Here is a 19,890-nt window from a genome sequence, read left to right on the forward strand (position 1 = left end):
TTGCCTCTTATAAAGCTCTGCTAAACTGATATTGCACTTGCCATCAATTTTAAGAGGTTTTGCCTATATTTACGTATTTTTAAATACCAAAATTGCTTTGCTGACCTACGTGAATACAAATTACCAGGTGTATATATTGAGAAACTCTTTAAAATCTTTACAAAATGGCTCATCTGAAGTTTACTATTTTCTGATTTGTATGTCACCTATATGCTTTATTGTATCAGGACCTCTATTTATTCAGTAAGAACTCTTAATCATTAAGATCAAGCATCATTGCTATAAGGCTTTTTAGGTAGACATTATGGAGACCTTATACTTTGTGGCATGAAGCTCTGAGATGTGTTCTCATGTTGAGAGTATCTCTGTGACTTTTTCTTTTCTCATCTAACATAGTCACCTCAAAAGTATTGAGTAATCATTACTTTTTGGAAAAATTGAATAAAAATAGCCAATACTCGTTAAGGAACATTGACATAGCTTAACTCAGTCACTGAGGACCAATTTGTAAGATCAATTTTAACATTGAGGTAAATATTGAAGCCAGATAAGGATTCCCAAATGTGCTGAGAATAGAGAACAAAATACAGTGTCAAACACCCACACATACAGTTCTCAACAAACTGGGATCATCCTAGGACCTTATTCTGAATGACTCTTGCTTTTAGTATTTCTAAATCTCTTTTCAAGGTCACTGCCAATATATCATTTTAAAATGGCATGTGAGAAAAAGTGGCAGGAAATGAAGCATTCAGACTAAGACTGAGTTAGAAAGTCAACCTCCTTCCCCGCCAAAGGCCACCTGCTTCACCATTATGGTAGCAGTTCAGTGCTACTGACAAAGTTCCCTGATGCAAGGCACAGTTGCTAATTTGGCAATGGAATAGCTAATACTGTTAAGTGAGAGAGAGAAAGTGAAATCTTATAAACACAAATTAATGTCAACTAGCAGTTGTGCATTTAGTCTCTTCAAACTAATTAAATGAACCAAAAGGCTTTTCTTCAGATGCTTTTAACATAACAGCCTTTGGTTAATTTTAACAAAATGAATTTTTGGCAGTTTAACAGTATCACTGAAAAGTCCCTGCATACATTCTCAGGGTTTCCTCAAGAAAAACTGGCACTTCTCTGGGTGAATACAATACCTTTTCTCCTTTTGGGCCAGGTGGACCATGAGGACCCAAGTCACCTTTCAAACCCTGTACGAAGAATACAACCAATGTGATTTCTATACACAATTCACAGAAATGCTTGAATTTCTAACAAGTCATTAGTCACAAAATAAATCATAATTTACTGAACTCCCAAATCCCATTCTTCAGTTTGTAGTATAGAAAGAGAGACAACTGGCACTAAAATGATAAGCAACATCTGCGTTGTGGTGAGCACAGATACATTAAACCAGCGTGAGTCCTGAATACTGCATATTTGTGCAACTTTGCTTCCTGCTAAAATTACATTAATTCACCATCTGGGAGAACATCATTTAGATCTATATGAGCTTTTAAGTATCCACTTTGGATTAAATTTGTGGATGTTGTAAATACCTTTGATTTAGCATTGATTTGGCCTTTATAAAGCCTGCCAAAAAAAATTCAAGAATTAAATAAAAAACATTTTTATGTCTCTATCAAGTAATCTAATTGTGGGGGAAAAATAAATGAAAGACATATTCTTTCCCTGTCACTCACAGCCTGAAGCTACAATGTTGTCTCTTTCCTGTTTTAAATTATGTTTTAGTTCTCTAATTCCTACTTTTTTAAAACTGAATTTATAAAGATATTAAATGAAACCATATAAGACAAAGTATCAGATAAATATGTTCATGAATTTTCTGGACTCTTGGGTGTTTCAGTGGGTATTTTGTTGCTCAGACTCAGAAATAACAGCTCTCAGGAAGACCATGATAGATTTCACTGGAGTTCTACAGTTGAAGGTTTTCACAGTGTAAACAGAAAGAAAGTTAGATAGACACATCCTGATTGTGTGGTGAATAGAAAAAAAAAATCTTCCTTCATCCTTGATTTAACACGTTGGATGAGGGAAGAACAATAATGGAAAAAAGAAATATTCTGAAGCCACACATTGCACAGTATATCTAGACGTCTTACTTCTCTTGGCTGACGGATCCATCTCTCGCTGCACTGACATTTTGTAGTCAATAAACAAGGTCAAATGCCATCAGCTTTAACTACTTGATATAGAAGCCCATGAAGAATTTCAAGAAATGAAGGAAAACTGGATACTTAAAATAATCTTGTTGCAGAGGTTATGTGAAAACTGTAGTCTTACATCTTAAGAAAAAAAGACTTAACGGATGAAAACAGCATCTGATTGGCAAAAAACACTTCACAGTTGTAGAAATACCTTTCAGGATAAAACTCATAGCTATGGGTCTTCCACTGTTATGTTGGAGTATTTACAGAAAAAGAATGAGTGAAAAAGTATATTTGAGATGTGATATTCTCTTATTATTTGAAATAGCCTTTCCTTCCTGAATAAGCAAAATGAGACTAGTCTAAATTGAGATGTGCTGTGAGTGTGAAACATAGATTTTTCAATATTTAGTACAAAAAATGTAAAATAGCTCATTAATAATTTTTATATTGATTATATATTCAAATGATAATATGTTGGATATATTTAATATATTATTAAAATTAGTTTCACCTGTTTCTTTTTACTTTTTTAATATGGCTACTGGAAAATATATTTATATTTGTCTTGAAATTATATCATATTTAGAAATGTACTATATAAGTATTATATTAGATCCTATTTCTATTGGATAGTGCAACTTAGAAGTACAAAAACAAGAAGTTGACCAAGACTCTCTCCTTGATCAAACTTTAGTCAGACTCTTCTGAGTCCTCTTTTCGACTAAGCCTCAACCTTGTCCTCTGTCCTGTTCTGTCTTTGGCCTGCTTAGCCCAGTTTTGTCCAGAATCCTGCTCAGTCAGTTTAGAAAGAATCCCCCACTCTTGATATCAGATCAAGTTCCTCATCCCCCACCTCTGATGTGTAAGTGTTTGGCCCGCCTTTAGCAAGAATCCTATTAAGTCAGTTTTTCAAGAATCCGCCTACCTTGAGGTCTGCTCTTAGTAATTTTTCATTCACTGAGCGCATCACACTGTGGGCTATGAATCTCCCACCTGTCCGTGTTGTATTTGGAGTTGAGCTCAATTTCTCACCTCTACTGCAGTACCCCTATTCCAATAGGTGTGAACAAAAAGTCCTCCTTACCATTTTAATAAGTGTGAGAATAGTTTTTCCCTAACAGGGTCAAGATTCCTGCCCTCAGGGAACTCACGTTATGAGAGGAAGGTGACTGCTGATAAACAGGACAACAGGCTGAATGTGATGAGTGAGAGGGAGAGAGCTACTATTTCAGTTGGGGTGATCAGAAAAACGCTTCTGTGTGGAGGGGACCTTGTTGTTTTAAAGGATCCAGCCATGCAATGATCCCGGGGGGAACGTACTGAGGTTAAAAGGCATAGCAAGCACCAAAGCCCCTAGGGTGAACAGAATGTCAGGAGCGTGCAGACAAGGAACAGGAGATCAAGTCAAGTTCAGACAGAGGTCAATGCACATAGAGAACTGCAGGCCATTGTAAGGATGGGTTTTGTTTTAACTGGAATGGGGAAACTACTTAAATGTTTCAAGCAGAGAAATGACATGATGTGGCTTGTTTCAAAAGACATCAATTTGGCCACAATGTGAAAATAGATTGTAGGTAATAGATTGTGGAAGCAGCGTTCCAGGCAAGAGCGCAGGGTGGCTGAGGTAGGGGGTGACACTGGAGATGGAGAGCAGTGATCAGAGGCTGCACATACTGGGAAGAAGGACATGCAGATATGTTGGAAGAGGGGGCAAAGCAAAGGAGGTGCCAAGGCTTAAGTAAGTGATAGGACATTGTACGTTTAATGGACTGAGAAGTTTATTAAAAAAGAGGTTTTCTTTCTGCTTCCTGGTATAACACTATCCAGAGAAAGACACATGAAGAAGAAATGGCTGAGAAAGACACCAAGTACCCATTTACTCAACAAATATTGAATATCTACGAATATATAAGACTAAACTCTATATCCTATGAACATATGGACGTGCAAAATGTTATTTTTTTAAAGGCAACATTAAATACAACATTCAGGAAAATGGTTAACTCTGGGGTGGAGCATGGAGTTACACTGAATTCTAGGTACACTGGTGTTCCAGTTATTACTATGATTCATAATCTTCACATATTATATGTTATACAAATATTATTTCTAGGCATAAAATAATACATTAAAATTTTTCAATATTCTTGCCTGACGAACTAACCCTAACTGCAACTTCTGGGAAGGAGTTTTTCGCAAATGAATCAGCTAACCATCCCTGGTTCAATCAACCATGCTCAGGAAGCAGTGGGAGAATAACGCAACCAAATATAAGCTGATGTGAATATTGAGAGCTATTATGGAAGTATATAGCAAGTGTGAAGGGAACAGTTCCCAGAGAGGCCTAAGTGTACTGGAGGTACTCAATATTCAGGAATGTGGAGTTCAGGAGAGTCAGGAAAAGAGTGGCATTTTATGCAAAATCCTAAGATGTTCAAGCTTCCCTATAAAATAGGTACAAAGAATAGTTACCTTGAAGGGTTGTTCTGAGAATCATAGGTTATAAAAACACTTAGTACATGGTAGGTACTTAATAAATGTTGCTTTTACTTTTCAAGTCCAAGTTTAAGGGATAATTAATAGTTCATTCTGTTCAGGTCTGTAATAAGTTTGATGGTTATGGAGCCACTGTGCTTTAACTCACACATGATAAAATGCAATTGAGAAGTACTGGATTCATCAAGCTTCTACTTTTATGGTCATTGAAGTGGGCCCATGTAACTCAGGTCCTCTTGTGACAAAGTACAATGTTTTTAAGGCCATGGCATCATAATAGGCTCTGAGAAACAGATCAGTAATGCTTTTCTCAAGTGCAATTTTTCTCCTCATGTCACACTGGTGCTGCTATCAATGGTTATTGAGTACTGGGGAGAAAAAGATGCAGCACTCACCATAAAGCATAAAGAATCAAATGGAACAGACAATGAATTCAATATTGAATAAGATGGGAATCCATTATCAAGGTTCTCAATAAAATTCTTGTATATAAAGATTCTCAAAAGTACAGTAGCTGACTCTGTATGTTGTGTGGAGACAGGAACTCTTACCTAAAGGCAAGATGAAAGCTGAAGAACAGTATTATATCTAGAACTATAAAAGCAGGCAGACTATGAAATTAATTTTATTGGAAGATCTACTCCTCATGGTATGTAGCATCTTTAAAAATCATAAGATACAAAATATTTGTTCAAAAAATTTAACCCATCAATTAATTCTTCACCTCCTCTTCCCATTGACTATATCTTGTTCCCTAGCGATGGCACAAGCAGTTGTCAGCTGATAGCTCAGCTTTGTGATTTCAATATGTTTGTATTTAATAATAAAGATTACATTGGTATAAGGAGATTAACATGATTATTTTAGAAACATCAGATGCTGTAATTCTGATAAGGGATGTTTGACAGACAAAAAGAGGGATGTAGAGGAAGAGTCTAAACTCAGTGATTGCAATCAACTTTTCTAAGATTATACAACCCCATAAAAAACAAACAAATGAAATGTTATTTTTATTAGAGATAAATGTGTTCTATTTAACCCAGTTTCAAATAATAGTAAATGTTTATATAGCTCTTACTGTATGCGAGACACTGTTCTAAATGCTTTATGCATGATAACCCTATTCACCCTCAAACACAGACAGACAAAAAAGCCCTGAAATGTTATTAATATTATCATCTCATTGTGCAAATGAGAAAAAAAAAAAGTGAGGCACAGAGGGAGTAAGTCATGTTCCAAGTAGTATGCCAGTTAGGCAGTGGCAGAGCTGGGATCTGAGCCCAGAAAGTCTGGCTTTAAAGGGTACATTAACAACTTTATAAGACACCCTCTCAAGTCTGTTATAAGATGCATTTGTTGAATATATCTTGCAGTAGGTCACAATCAAAATGATTTAATTATAAACTTGAAAGTGTGTAAAATTGAGGTCTTGTATTTTGAAAGCTAAATTTTAGCAATTCAAATTTTTGACAATTTTAATATGTTTGGTATGCATTATTTAAACTATAAGGGAAATAGGAGCATGTATATAGTCCAATAACTTTAGTCCAACACTCTAATACCTTGAAGATCAACCCAAGGTTTACACACACATATACACTACCAAGGATGCACTTAGAAAGATATCAGAGGAATTTTTTTTTTTTTTTGTCCTAATGATTAAGAGCTTCTACATTAGTTGGTGAGCCTTTGGGATGCTAACCATTCTGCTCTTGCAAGACAGTCCCACATAACAAAGAACTGTCTTACCCAAAATGCCAATAGTGTCCCACTGAGAAAGACTGAACTGCTGAATATTTCCCTGTAAATCAGGTTTACATTTTCCAAAGTGAGCTTGCCCATTTTTTGAAAAAGCTGGCACAGAAGAAATTATTAAAGGATACATTTACATCAAGATATTTGTAATATGCAAGAATAAAGACCATGAAAAAGGGCTTTTGAATTCATTTCGTAAGAATATTAAATTCTTACAATTTTCGTTGACTTGGAAAGTAGCTGGAGTGAGCTGGCCCATTGAGTTTATTCACTTTGCATTCTAACAGTATGTTTCTGAAGTTAGACTCTCCATCACGGCCTGACTTTAATTCAAATTGAAATCGCTATTATAATGCCCTTCATTCCCTAAGAATGTGTACCTGTGCTTATTGAAAGTCAGAGTGAACTGTCATAAATGCTGAATGATTTTAATTTGCACAGTCAGTTTATTTTAGCACTGAAAAATAGGCAATGACAAGTGGGCATGATTTAGTGGGGAAATAAGAGATTTTCAGTCAAACATGTAGGGTTAAAAGCTGATTTTACCATTTTCTAAAAAAAAAAAAAAAGTCGCTTAATTTCCCAACCCTTTATTTCTTGCCTCTGAAAATAGAGATGTTATAACCCCCTGCTCTAGCTAGCCCATAAAGCTAGAGTAAGGTCAAATTTCAAATTCCTTGTGAAAATAGTTTATGAATGATAACACATTATTAATAATACCACCACTAATGATGTAATAGCAGAGCATTTGATTTTTTATTCTTAGTGATAGAGGGGAGAAAAGGAGAATTTTCATTACTTTTTCTTATTTCTCCTTAGTCATGACTCCTGAATATCTTTGGCAAAACTGAGGAAAGGAAAATAATATCATCTACATATTAATTAAGTAACCAAGTAAGAAAAGTTAATGTGCTTTGTCCTGCTCTATGACGTACCTAATGAGCTACATTAAACAATGATGGTGCTAAAGAAATGACAGCCCTTTGATTGGGGGGCATGCAAAGAACTCTTCCAAGATCCTCTCCAAGAGGAAAGCTCACACTGCCCACTACACTATGTGCTCTCCTAACAGGTTGGTCTTATTCAGGTTTGGAACTCCTATAATGGCGGCTGGAACATCTGAGCATGTAGTAGGCACTCACATATATGTGTTTATCAACTGATTACTTGTAAAAAGCCAAACCAGCTTACTTGAAGATGCCATAAGAAAAATTTCCAAATCTCTAAGTTAATGTAAATAGATTTCAGAGTCCAACCCCTCAAATCTCCAGTTTTATTCAGGTGTTTGGATAAATCCCTCTCCATTTCAGTTACAAAGTTATCTTTTTTAAAGATTATTTATTTATTTATTTATTTGAGAGGGAGAAAGGGAGAGAGAGCATAAGCGGGGGAGAGGAGCAGACAGAGAGGAAGAAGCAGATTCCCCTGCTGAGGCAGGTAGCTGACAATGAAGCAGGGCTCCATCCCAGGACCCCGGGATCATGACCTGAGCCAAAGGCAGACACTTAACCCACTGAGCCAGCCAGGTGCCCCTCCAATGTTATCTTAATGAACTTCTAAAAATCTTCGTTTTGTTCCTCTCTCTCAGGGAGCCCACATACATGCAGTTTGGTTATCTTTTGTAACACTATCATTAATTTCCTTCAACACTCCTCTGTTTTTCACAAGTTAACATCCTTCCCATAACGAACGGTCAAATTCTTGAGCTATTTTTGAGTTTTCAGTGCTATCTAGTGCCAAACTGTATATATTTTACCACTGTACTATCACTATCTATGTACTCCCTTCCATCTCTGTTATCCTACTTTAGGCTCCAATTACTTCTATTTTAAACTATTATAATACTTTTTCAGTTTTTAAAATTAAAACTTGGCAAATAATTATTGGGAACTTACTCTGAAAATATTCACTAAGTACTAAGGATTCCAAGAAATGGTCTTTGCTCTTGTGAAGAGTATGATGGAAAAAACAAACCATAGGCAAAGGCCTAAATTTTATCCATTTTATAGAACACACAGTCAAACTAATCTTCATTTAAACACAGCTTGGAGGATGTCTTCCCTTTGTCAGAGGAAGGAGGGCAAACATCCTTCTATACAGCACCTTCCATACTCTGGCTCCAGCTCTATTCTGCTTTGTTATTTCTTCATCTCCTTACATGTAGCAGGAATTCCAAAAACCTGAATGGATGCTTTTCAAGTTTGTAATCTTCATAATCTCTTTGTATAAAATTATAAGACACCATAGTGATGGGGACCTTAGACTCGACTCTAAGCCCATCCTTTACAGACGTAGAAGTGATTTTCTCAGCTAGTGACAGAACTGGGACACAATGGGCTCTGGCTTTCCATTCCAGAACTCTTGCTATGATACCAGGTGCCTCCCCTAGTGGGGAAGGGAAGTGAATCAGATGCTCTGTTTAAGTGTAGGTGCCAACAATTGTGACAGCCAATGTCTTGATGCATTGTAAAGAGCTAGAGAAGAGGCAGAGATTCCTCTAGCTACAAGCCCTAGGTACCAGTTCCTGTCCTCTCATAGAGAAAAATCACTTCAAAGAGGAAAGGAATAAGAATGAGGGTCATATTAAATATATAAATGGGGCTTCTCCGGAAGTAACAAGAGAGTAAAGCTGTTTTGATTGAGTCAAAACCTCAATCCAGTGTTGACTACAGGGTTAATTACTGGGGTATTTCTCTTTTGGAGAAACCCCCTCCCCACACTCAGGTATCCCTCTTTGTCCACAAGCCCCAGGGACTGTAATGATCAGCTTTCCTTCTCACTGTAGTGATCTGCTGCATACAAGATGGGTTTCATAATGCCTCTAAGGCATTAGGGGACCAAATCTAGTTTCCTTTTCTCTTTCATTCATAAAGCAAGTAGTGTAGTGTAGCCCTTCAGAACTTTTCCAAAACATTTTTATGCAAGTGAAAAAAACCTGTGGGAAACAGTAATTCTCTTCGTGGTCACTTTCCCCAGTAAAGTTAGTGTATTTATGGTAAATGGTGATTTTGATGACCAGAAAATTAGTCTATATTTCAGAGAACAACCCAGGTTTGGGATAATTTTCAAGTTTCATCCTAAGAATCAAAGTGAAGCTCAGGGGATGGGCGAGGGGATGGGGACGGTCATCCTAAGATAAAAAGAGGAGATGCCGGGACATCAGGACGTTACAGGCAACAGTAGCCCCGAGGCTTATGACCTGGTGCAGTGGAAGGGCAGGAACACAGAAATGTAAGTCTCCCCTCCCCTTCTCCCCTTCTTTTCGTCACTGCAATCCCACCCATGCAGATCTTTCAGTAGATGGAACTTTGGTATAAGATGAAGAGCGACCCTGGGTAAGAACACAGACCACATGAGAAAGTATATAAGAAGATAAAAAGAGGAAGACCAGAAAAAAATTCAATCCAGAAAGAAGAAAAAGGAAAGCGCTGTTAAGGATGACACAATATGAAATACGTAAACCCAAGGAACGACCCATAATGACAATAAAAACACCGAGCCATTTAAAAAATTGCCTTGAGGGGGGCGCCTGGGTGGCTCAGTCAGTTAAGCGGCTGCCTTCAGCTCAGATCATGATCCTGGGGTTTTGGGATCAAGCCCCACATCAGGCTTCCTGCTCAGCGGGGAGTCGGCTTCTCCCTCTGCCTCTGACCCTCCTCCCTGCTTGTGCTCTTTCTCTGTTTCAAATAAATAAATAAATAATTTTAAAAAATTTAAAAATGCTTGATTCTTGATTTTGCCTTGATTATGGTTAGTTCTTCCATGGATAGTAAAGTCTTAGTACCCTTAGACCGTCAACATATTTCCGTGGCAAATGTAAACAGAATATTAGAAAAAATAAACGTTAGGCTTACATTTTGTCCATTAATGCCAGCCAGGCCTGGATCTCCTTTTTCTCCTTGTTCACCCTAGAAAGAAACAATTTATACAATGAAAAATGTTATAGCCTGAGAACCTTTACTAGGAAAAAACAAGAGCGTTACATTGTCGGGGCATTTATAACAATGTGATTACTTTGTTAATCCCTTGAAAGAAACACTTATTAAAAAACAATTCTGAGTCCTAAAACCAAAGAGAAGTTTAAAGGTTCAAAGAAAATCTGTATAAAAATGATTAAATGGTAGAAATAGAACAAGGATTATTTATTTTCTTCTATAAGCAACAAAGAACTTTCTGGAGGGCAATTTGGCAATATATATCAAGAGTCTTAAATCTGTTCATTTAATTTTGCCCAGTAATTCTGCTTCCAAGAATGTATCCTAGGGAAATAATCAGAGATGAAAAGTTTTAGGCACTAAATTGTAGAGTGCAACGCTACTTATAGCAGTAAAAAAGAGATACATCCTAAATGTCCAATAATAGGGAACCAATTAAATAAACTATGGTATATAAATATAATGGTATATAATACAACCATTAAAATCATGTTTATGAATTTTACTTTATACTACAGGAAAATTCTTATGACGTAAAAAGTAAGATACAATTAAGGGATTGACAAATTCAATGAATAAATGTTAACAAATACCTTTTTTTAAACTTTAAAGCTACAAATGTTCAAAATGACCATTTATACCAATTGTTTATGATACATACCCATAGTGACATATATTTTTGTTTATCATCTGAAAGATGTATACTTTTATTGGCAAATGCTGCACATGTTTAACATTATTCAAAACAACTAAATCCCTGTTTACCTATGCATCTACCTACCTGCTTACCTACCAACTTATGTATCCACCTACTATGGGTCTTAGGAAAAATACTGGAAGAAGACAAACCAGAACAATAGAAGTGGTTAATCTATGGATTCTGTGATTATGGGTGATTTTTTTTTCCTTCACTATGTTCTTCTTTTTCAAATTTTTAAAACAATAAATATATCTTATCTCTATAATCAGTAAAATGTCTAAAAATAAAAGAATATATTATGCATATAAATAACTCATCCAAGTTGCCAGGTCTATCATGTAACACAGTGTGCGTGTATATGTGTGTATGTAGCAGTATTTGTAGTAAGCTCTGCTTTGTGCCCCCAGGATGATTTTTATCCTCTTCTTTATTCTGTTGTCCCTCTTCCTTCATTTTTTTCTTACAATGAACACTATTATTTTTATATGCAAAAAAACCTAAAGAAAAGCATCTGACTTTATGAGAAATACTTTATATACTTAAAGACTGTATTATTACATCTAAAACTTTGTATTCATCCAAGACTATGTATTATTACAATATTGAAATCATCTAAGACTATATATTATTATTATATTATCTAAGACTATGTATTATGATACTGTTGAAAACACAGGATATGAAGTAAAAGAACTTAATACTGGAATATAAGAAATGTATATAATACGAGGATAAACAAAAGTGTATACAAACACATTCAGTGAAATAGGTTCAAGTTAGAATAAAGCTGAAAATTTTAAACTGAAAATGGAAGGGCAAGGAAATACTCTAGAGCTATGCTGTTCAATGTGGTAGCCACCAGCCACATGTGGCCATTTACATTTAAATTAATTAAGATTAAGTAAAATCAGGGGAGGAGAAAGATGGTGGAGGAGTAGGAGACCTAAATGTCGTCTGGTCCCAGGAATTCACCTGGATAGGGATCAAACCATTCTGAACACTTACGAACTCAACAGGAGATCAAAGAAAAGAATAGCAACAACTCTGAACAGAAAAGCCACCACTTTCTGGAAGGTAGGACGTGCGGAGAAGTGAATCCGAGGTGATATTTGGGAGGATAGACAGCGGGAGAGGGGGCCTCCGTCAGCCGCTACTGGCAAGTGATAGAGCAGCAGAGCACAAAATCGGAACTTTTAGAAGTCGGCTCTGCTGAGGGACGTCGCTGCAGCGGCTAAGCAGCGGGAGGAACCCTCGCGGGGACAGTGTGGTCTCAGGACCCTCGGGGTCACAGAAAGACCGGGGGTGCTTGAGTGCGGCAGAGCTCCCAGGTATTGGAGCAGGGAAGCCAGCTGCAGAGACGGAGCTGAGGAATGGGCTCTCAGCTCGGGGTTGCCATAAACCATGATCCACGGCACAGTCGGCCCACTGCTCCTCCAGCAGGGACCCAACAAGCAGCAGATCCGGGGAGACTCCCCTTCCTCCCCTGGGAGGAGTGGTGCAGGAGTGCACCGCAGGGATCTGCTGGGTTTGGAGATTCCACACGGGGTCGGGTGCTGGAGATAGAAACACTCGGTCACAGGCCGGGTGAGCACAGAGTGAGGCTGGAGACCGGGGACATGGGAGTGACTGACTGCTTTTCTCTGGGGGCGCACTAAGTGGGGCCCTGAGTTCTCAGCTCCTCTGGGTGGAGCTTGGGAGGCTGCCATTTTCACTCTCGTCCTCCAAAGCTGTAGGGAAAGCTTGCAGGGAACAAAAGCTCCCGAGAGCAAACCTGAGCAGATTACTTAGCCTGGACGGCAAGGGTGGGGCAATTCCGCCTCAGGCAAAGACATTTGGGAACCATGGCAACAGGCCCCTCCCCCAGAAGATCAGCAAGAACAGCCAGCCAAGACCAAGACCAAGTTTACCGATCAATGAGAACGGTAAACAGACCAAAATATACCCTAAATCTCTAGTATATGGCTTTGTTCTAGTCTTCTGCCTGATCACATTTTTTTTAAATCCTCTTCTTTCTTTTTTCAACCAACTTCTTATCTTATCAATTCATATTATAAAATCTTTTATAATTTTCATCTTTACGATCATATTCCATCCCTTCATTGTATTTACCCTTATTTTTGTACACATATAGGTTTTTCTTTCTTTAAAATTTTGGGAGGCACTTTCTTATAACAGACAAAAATACGCCCAAAATCTAGTGTGTGGCACTGATCTATGCACCAGCCTGATCATATTTGATCATATTCTGTTTTTTTTGTTTTTGTTTATTGTTTGTTGTTTTTTTTTAACTTTTTTTTTTCTTTCTTTCCCTTTCTTTTTCCCTGTTTCAGGTCTCTTCTGATTTGTTTAGTGTATATTTTTCTGGGGTTGTTGTTACCCTGTTAGCATTTTGTTCTCTCATTCATCTATTCTTCTCTGGACAAAATGACAAGATGGAAAAAATCACCTCAAAAAAGAACAAGAGGCAGTACCGACTGCCAGGGACCTAACAATACGGACATTAGTAAGATGTCGGAACTAGACTTCAGAATGACGATTTTAAAGATACTAGCTGGGCTTGAAAAAAGCATGGAAGATATTAGAGAAACTCTTTCTGGAGAAATAAAAGAACTAAAATCTAACCAAGTCAAAATCAAAAAGGCTATTAATGAGGTGCAATCAAAAATGGATGCTCCAACTGCTAGGATAAATGAGGCAGAAGAGAGAATTAGTGATATAGAAGACCAAATGATGGAAAATAAAGAAGCTGAGAAAAAGAGAGATAAACAACTACTGGATCACAAGGGCAGAATGTGAGAGATAACTGATACCATAAGACGAAATAGTATTAGAATAACTGGGATCCCAGAAGAAGAAGAAAGAGAGAGAGGGGCAGAAGGTATATTGGAGCAAATTATAGAGAACTTCCCTAATTTGGGGAAGGAAATAGGCATCAAAATCCAGGAGGCACAGAGAACTCCCTTCAAAATCAATAAAAATAGATCAACACCCCAACATCTAATAGTAAAACTTACGAGTCTCAGAGACAGAAAATCCTGAAAGCAGCTCGGGACAAGAGGTCTGTAATCTACAATGGTAGAAACATTAGACTGGCAACAGACTTATCCACAGAGACCTGGCAGGCCAGAAAGGACTGGCATGATATCTTCAGAGCACTAAAAGAGAAAAATATGCGGCCAAGAATACTATATCCAGCTAGGCTGTCATTGAAAATAGAAGGAGAGATAAAAAGCTTCCAGGACAAACAGAAACTAAAGGAATTTGCAAACACGAAACCAGCCCTCCAAGAAATATTGAAAGGGGTCCTCTAAGCAAAGAGAGAGCCTAAAAGTAACATAGACCAGAAAGGAACACAGACAATATACAGTAACAGTCACCTTACAGGCAATACAATGACACTAAATTCATATCTCTCAATAGTTACCCTGAATGTAAATGGGCTCAATGCCCCAATCAAAAGACACAGGCTATCAGACTGGAGAAAAAACCAAGACCCATCCATATGCTCTCTGCAAGAGACTCATTTTAGACCCAAAGACAATCCCAGATTGAAAGTGAGGGGGTGGAAAACCATTTACCATGCTAATGGACACCAAAAGAAAGCTGGGGTGGCAATCCGTATATCAGACAAATTAGATTTTAAAACAAAGACTATAATAAGAGATGAGAAAGGACACTATATCCTACTTAAAGGGTCTATCCAACAAGAAGATCTAACAATTGTAAATATCTATGCCCCTAACATGGGAGCAGCCAATTATATAAGGCAATTAATAACAAAAGCAAAGAAACACATTGACAACAATACAATAATAGTGGGGGACTTTAACACCCCCCTCACTGAAAAGAACAGATCATCTAAGCAAAAGATCAACAAGGAAATAAAGACCTTAAATGACACACTGGACCAAATGGACTTCACAGATATATTCAGAACATTCCATCCCAAAGGAACAGAATACACATTCTTCTCTAGTGCCCATGGAACATTCTCCAGAATAGATCACATCCTAGGTCACAAATCAGGTCTCAACCGGTACCAAAAGATTGGGATCATTCCCTGCATATTTTCAGACCACAATGCTTTGAAACTAGAACTCAGTCACAAGAGGAAAGTCAGAAAGAACTCAAATACATGGAGGCTAAAGAGCATCCTACTAAAGAATAAAAGGGTCAACCAGGAAATTAAAGAAGAATTAAAAAAATTCATGGAAACCAATGAAAATGAAAACACAACTGTTCCAAATCTTTGGGATGCAGCAAAGGCAGTCCTAAGAGGAAAGTATATAGCAATACAAGCCTTTCTCTAGAAAGAAGAAAGGTCCCAAATACACAACCTAACCCTACACCTAAAGGGGCTGGAGAAAGAACAGCAAATAAAGCCTAAACCCAGCAGGAGAAGAGAAATAATAAAGATCAGAGCAGAAATCAATGAAATAGAAACCAAAAGAACAGTAGAACAATGGAACTAGGAGCTGGTTCTTTGAAAGAATTAACAAGATTGATAAACCCCTGGCCACACTTATCAAAAAGAAAAGAGAAATGACCCAAATAAATAAAATCATGAACGAAAGAGGGAGATCACAATTAACACCAAAGAAATACAAACAATTATAAGAACATATTATGAGCAACTCTATGCCAGCAAATTAGATAATCTGGAAGAAATGGATGCATTCCTAGAGATGTATCAACTACCAAAACTGAACTAGGAAGAAATAGAAAACCTGAACAGACCTATAACCACTAAGGAAATTGAAGCAGTCATCAAAAATCTCCCAACAAACAAAAGCCCAGGGCCAGATGGCTTCCCAAAGTAATTCTACCAAACATTTAAAGAAGAATTAATACCTATCCTCCTGAAACTGTTCCAAAAAGTAGAAAGGGAAGGAAAACTTCCAAACTCATTGTATGAGGCCACCATTACCTTGATCTCCAACCCAGACAAAGACCCCATCAAAAGGAGAATTACAGACCAATACCCTTGATGAACATAGATGCAAAAATTCTCACCAAAATACTAGCCAATAGGATCCAACAGTACATTAAAAGGATTATTCACCATGACCAAGTGGGATTTATCCCTGGGCTCCAAGGTTGGTTCAACATCCACAAATCAATCAATGTGATATAATACATTAGTAAAAGAAAGAACAAGAACCATATGATCCTCTCAATAGATGCAGAAAAAGCATTTGACAAAGTACAGCATCCTTTCTTGATCAAAACTCTTCAGAGTATAGGGATAGAGGGTACATACCTCATTATCATAAAAGCCATCTATGAAAAACCCACAGCAAATATCATTCTCAATGGGGAAAAACTGAGAGCTTTCCCCCTAAGGGCAGGAACATGGCAGGGATGTCCACTATCACCACTGCTATTCAACATAGTATTAGAAGTCCTAGCCACAGCAATCAGAAAACAAAAAGAAATAAAAGGCATCCGAATTAGCAAGGAAGAAGTCAAACTCTCACTCTTTGCAGATGATATAATACTTTTTTTGGAAAACACAAAGACTCCCCCCACAAAACTGCTAGAACTCATACAGGAATTCAGTAAAGTGGCAGGATATAAAATCAATGCCCAGAATTCAGTGGCATTCCTATACACCAACAAGACAGAAGAAAGAGAAATTAAGGAGTTGATCCCATTTACAATTGCACCCAAAACCATAAGCTACCTAGGAATAAATCTAACCAAAGAGGCAAAGAATCTGTACTCAGAAAACTATAAAATACTCATGAAACAAATTGAGGAAGACACAAAGAAATGGAAAAACATTCCATGCTCATGGATTGGAAGAACAAATATCATGAAGATGTTAATACTACCTAGAGCAATCTACACATTTAATGCAATCCCTATCAAAATACCAACCACTTTTTTCAAAGAAATGGAACAAATAATCCTAAAATTTGTATGGAACCAGAAAAGACCCCAAATAGCCAGAGGAACGTTGAAAAAGAAAAGCAAAGCTGGCGCCATCACAATTCCGGACTTCAAGCTCTATTACAAAGCTGTCATCATCAAGACAGTATGGTACTGGCACAAAAACAGACACATAGATCAATGGAACAGAATCGAGAGCCCAGAAATGGACCCTCAACTCTATGATCAACTAATCTTCGACAAAGCAGGAAAGAATGTCCAATGGAAAAAAGTCTCTTCAACAAATGGTGTTGGGAAAATTGGACAGCCACATGCAGAAGAATGAAACTGGATCATTTCCTTACACCACACACAAAAATAGACTCCAAATGGTTGAAAGAGCTAAATGTGAGACAGGAGTCCATCAAAATCCTAAAGGAGAACACAGGCAGCAACCTCTTTGACCTCAGCCACAGCAACTTCTTCCTAGAAACATGGCCAAAGGCAAGGGAAGCAAGGGCAAAAATGAACTATTGGGACTTTATCAAGATAAAAAGCTTTTGCACAGCAAAGGAAACAGTCAACAAAACCAAAGGACAACCAACAGAATGGGAGAAAATATTTGCAAATGACATATCCGATAAAGGGCTAGTATCCAAAATCTATAAAGAACTTATCAAACCCAACACACTCAAAGAACAAATGATCCAATCAAGAAATGGGCAGAAGACATGAACAGACATTTTTCCAAAGAAGACATCCAAATGGCCAACAGACACATGAAAATGTGCTCAACATCGCTCAGCATCAGGGAAGTCCAAATCAAAACCTCAGTGAGATACCACCTCCCACCAGTCAGAATGGCTAAAATTATCAAGTCAGGAAACGACAGATATTGGCAGGGATGAGGAGAAAGGGGAACCATCCTACACTGTTGGTGGGAATGTAAGCTGGTGCAGCCACTCTGGAAAACAGTATGGAGGTTCCTCAAAAAGTTGAAAAAAGAGTTACCTTATGACCCAGCAACTGCACTACTGGGTATTTACCCCAAAGATACAAATGTTGGGATCCGAAGGGGTATGTGCACCCTGATGTTTATAGCAGCAATGTCCACAATAGCCAAACTATGGAAAGAGCCAATACGTCCATCGACAGATGAATGGATAAACAAGAAGTGGTATATATACACAATGGAATATTATGCAGCCATCAAAAGGAATGAAATTTTGCCATTTGCAACAACGTGGATGGAACTAGAGGGTATTATGCTGAGTGAAATAAGTCAATCAGAGAAAGACATGTATCATATGACCTCATTGATATGAGGAATTCTTAATCTCAGGAAACAAACTGAGGGTTGCTGGAGTGGTGGGGGGTGGGAGGGATGGGGTGGCTGGGTGATGGACATTGGGGAGGGTATGTGCTATGGTGAGCGCTGTGAATTGTGTAAGACTGTTGAATCACAGACCTGTACCTCTGAAACAAATAATACATTTTACGTTAAAAAAAAAAGGCAGAAGAAAATAGCAGGAAGGGAAAAATGAAGGGGGGAATTGGAGGGGGAGATGAACCATGAGAGACTATGGACTCTGAGAAACAAACTCAGGGTTCTAGAAGGGAGGGAGATGGGTTAGCCTGGTGATAGGTATTAAAGAGGGCACATATTGAATGGAGCACTGGATGTTATATGCAAACAATGAATCATGGAACACTACATCAAAAACTAATGATATAATGTATGGTGATTAACATAACATAATTTAAAAAAAGATTAAATAAAATCTAAAACTTAGTTCTTCAATTGCCCTAGGCTCATTTCAAGTGCTCAGTAGTGCCTACACTATTGGACTGTGCAGAACAGAACACTTCTATGTTACAGAAAATTTCATTGAACAGTGCTGTCCCAGAGGATGTCATATAGGACAGAAAACAAAATAAGAATTGAGAGGCTCAGAAATACACAGAAGAAAATATCTATCTAGTAAGGGGGATAATAAACAACCCAGTGTCTATGTGGTGACACAAAATGTGTTCAGCAATGTTAATAGAATGAATTGAAATTTTTAGCACAAGGAGACAAATCTAATTCCATGGATATAACATCATTAACTTTCAGAATGTAACTAAAAATGAAGATAATCTTTATTCAAAATTAATGGTTTTCACAGGAGGAAAAAATAAGCAACTCTATAGTAAAGAGATATGTGCCTATAAGGAAATCTGTAAGCCTGACTGTGATAATAAAAGTTAAATATACCTATAGAGAGTACAGAGTTAATAATCTGATGGGGTTTATGCTGCATGGCAAGAGGAAAAGAGATGTGGAAGAAGGCTAAAGAAGAAACATGCTGCTTCAATTTGATCACTGGCAAAAAATCTGCAATGGATTTTAAAAAGTATAATTATATAAAAAGCAAGTACGTCACTGTGATCAAACAGGTTTCACAAAAACCAAGTCACTTACTTTACTATTATTGTTACCAAATCCCTATAATGTTTACTACATGTCAAGTGTTGCTTTAAGCATCCTGTAATTCTGTGACAATTCGGGATAAGGATATGACTATTACTCTCATTTTACAGATGAGGAAACTGAAGACAGAGAGGTTATATATGTTTTTCAAGGTCACACAACTAGGTGGCAGAATCTGTTTCAGTTTAGGCAGCATGGCTCCAGGGTGTGTGCTCTAAAACTATTCAGCTCATTTGCTTTTAAAACAGTCCAGGGATGATAAAAAATGCAATGTATATCTGGATTTCTGCAAAGTGGGAGGCAAAGTCTCTTCCAGTGTCCCTCAAGTAGGAAACAGAAATACAGCACAGGCAATACTACTATTGGTGAGCGCGTAACTGGGAGAAGAATGGTACTTGATGGATTTCTCCCTCTCCCCCACCTATTAAGGTCTCTTCATCTTGACATTATTGACAGGTCTTTGTTATGAGAACTATCCTGTACACTGTAGGATATTTAATC

At 37.6% G+C, this 19,890-nt stretch overlaps 1 protein-coding gene across 1 annotated transcript in view; it reads right to left on the minus strand.

Moving 5' to 3' along the window:
- COL19A1 (collagen type XIX alpha 1 chain) overlaps positions 1 to 19,890 on the minus strand; it is a 311,655-nt gene that overhangs the window by 173,090 nt on the left and 118,675 nt on the right. The window contains exons 11-12 of the mRNA XM_088023753.1: positions 10,265 to 10,318; positions 1,146 to 1,199 (exon numbers count right to left, since the gene is read on the minus strand). Coding sequence (XP_087879879.1) covers positions 1,146 to 1,199; positions 10,265 to 10,318 — 108 coding nt within the window. The remainder of the gene's footprint in view (positions 1 to 1,145; positions 1,200 to 10,264; positions 10,319 to 19,890) is intronic.

This window comes from Eumetopias jubatus, unplaced genomic scaffold, assembly GCF_037043125.1.
Source record: "Eumetopias jubatus isolate StellerSeaLion01/CBP00866 unplaced genomic scaffold, mEumJub1_p1.0 scaffold_6, whole genome shotgun sequence".
NCBI lineage: Eukaryota > Metazoa > Chordata > Mammalia > Carnivora > Otariidae > Eumetopias > Eumetopias jubatus.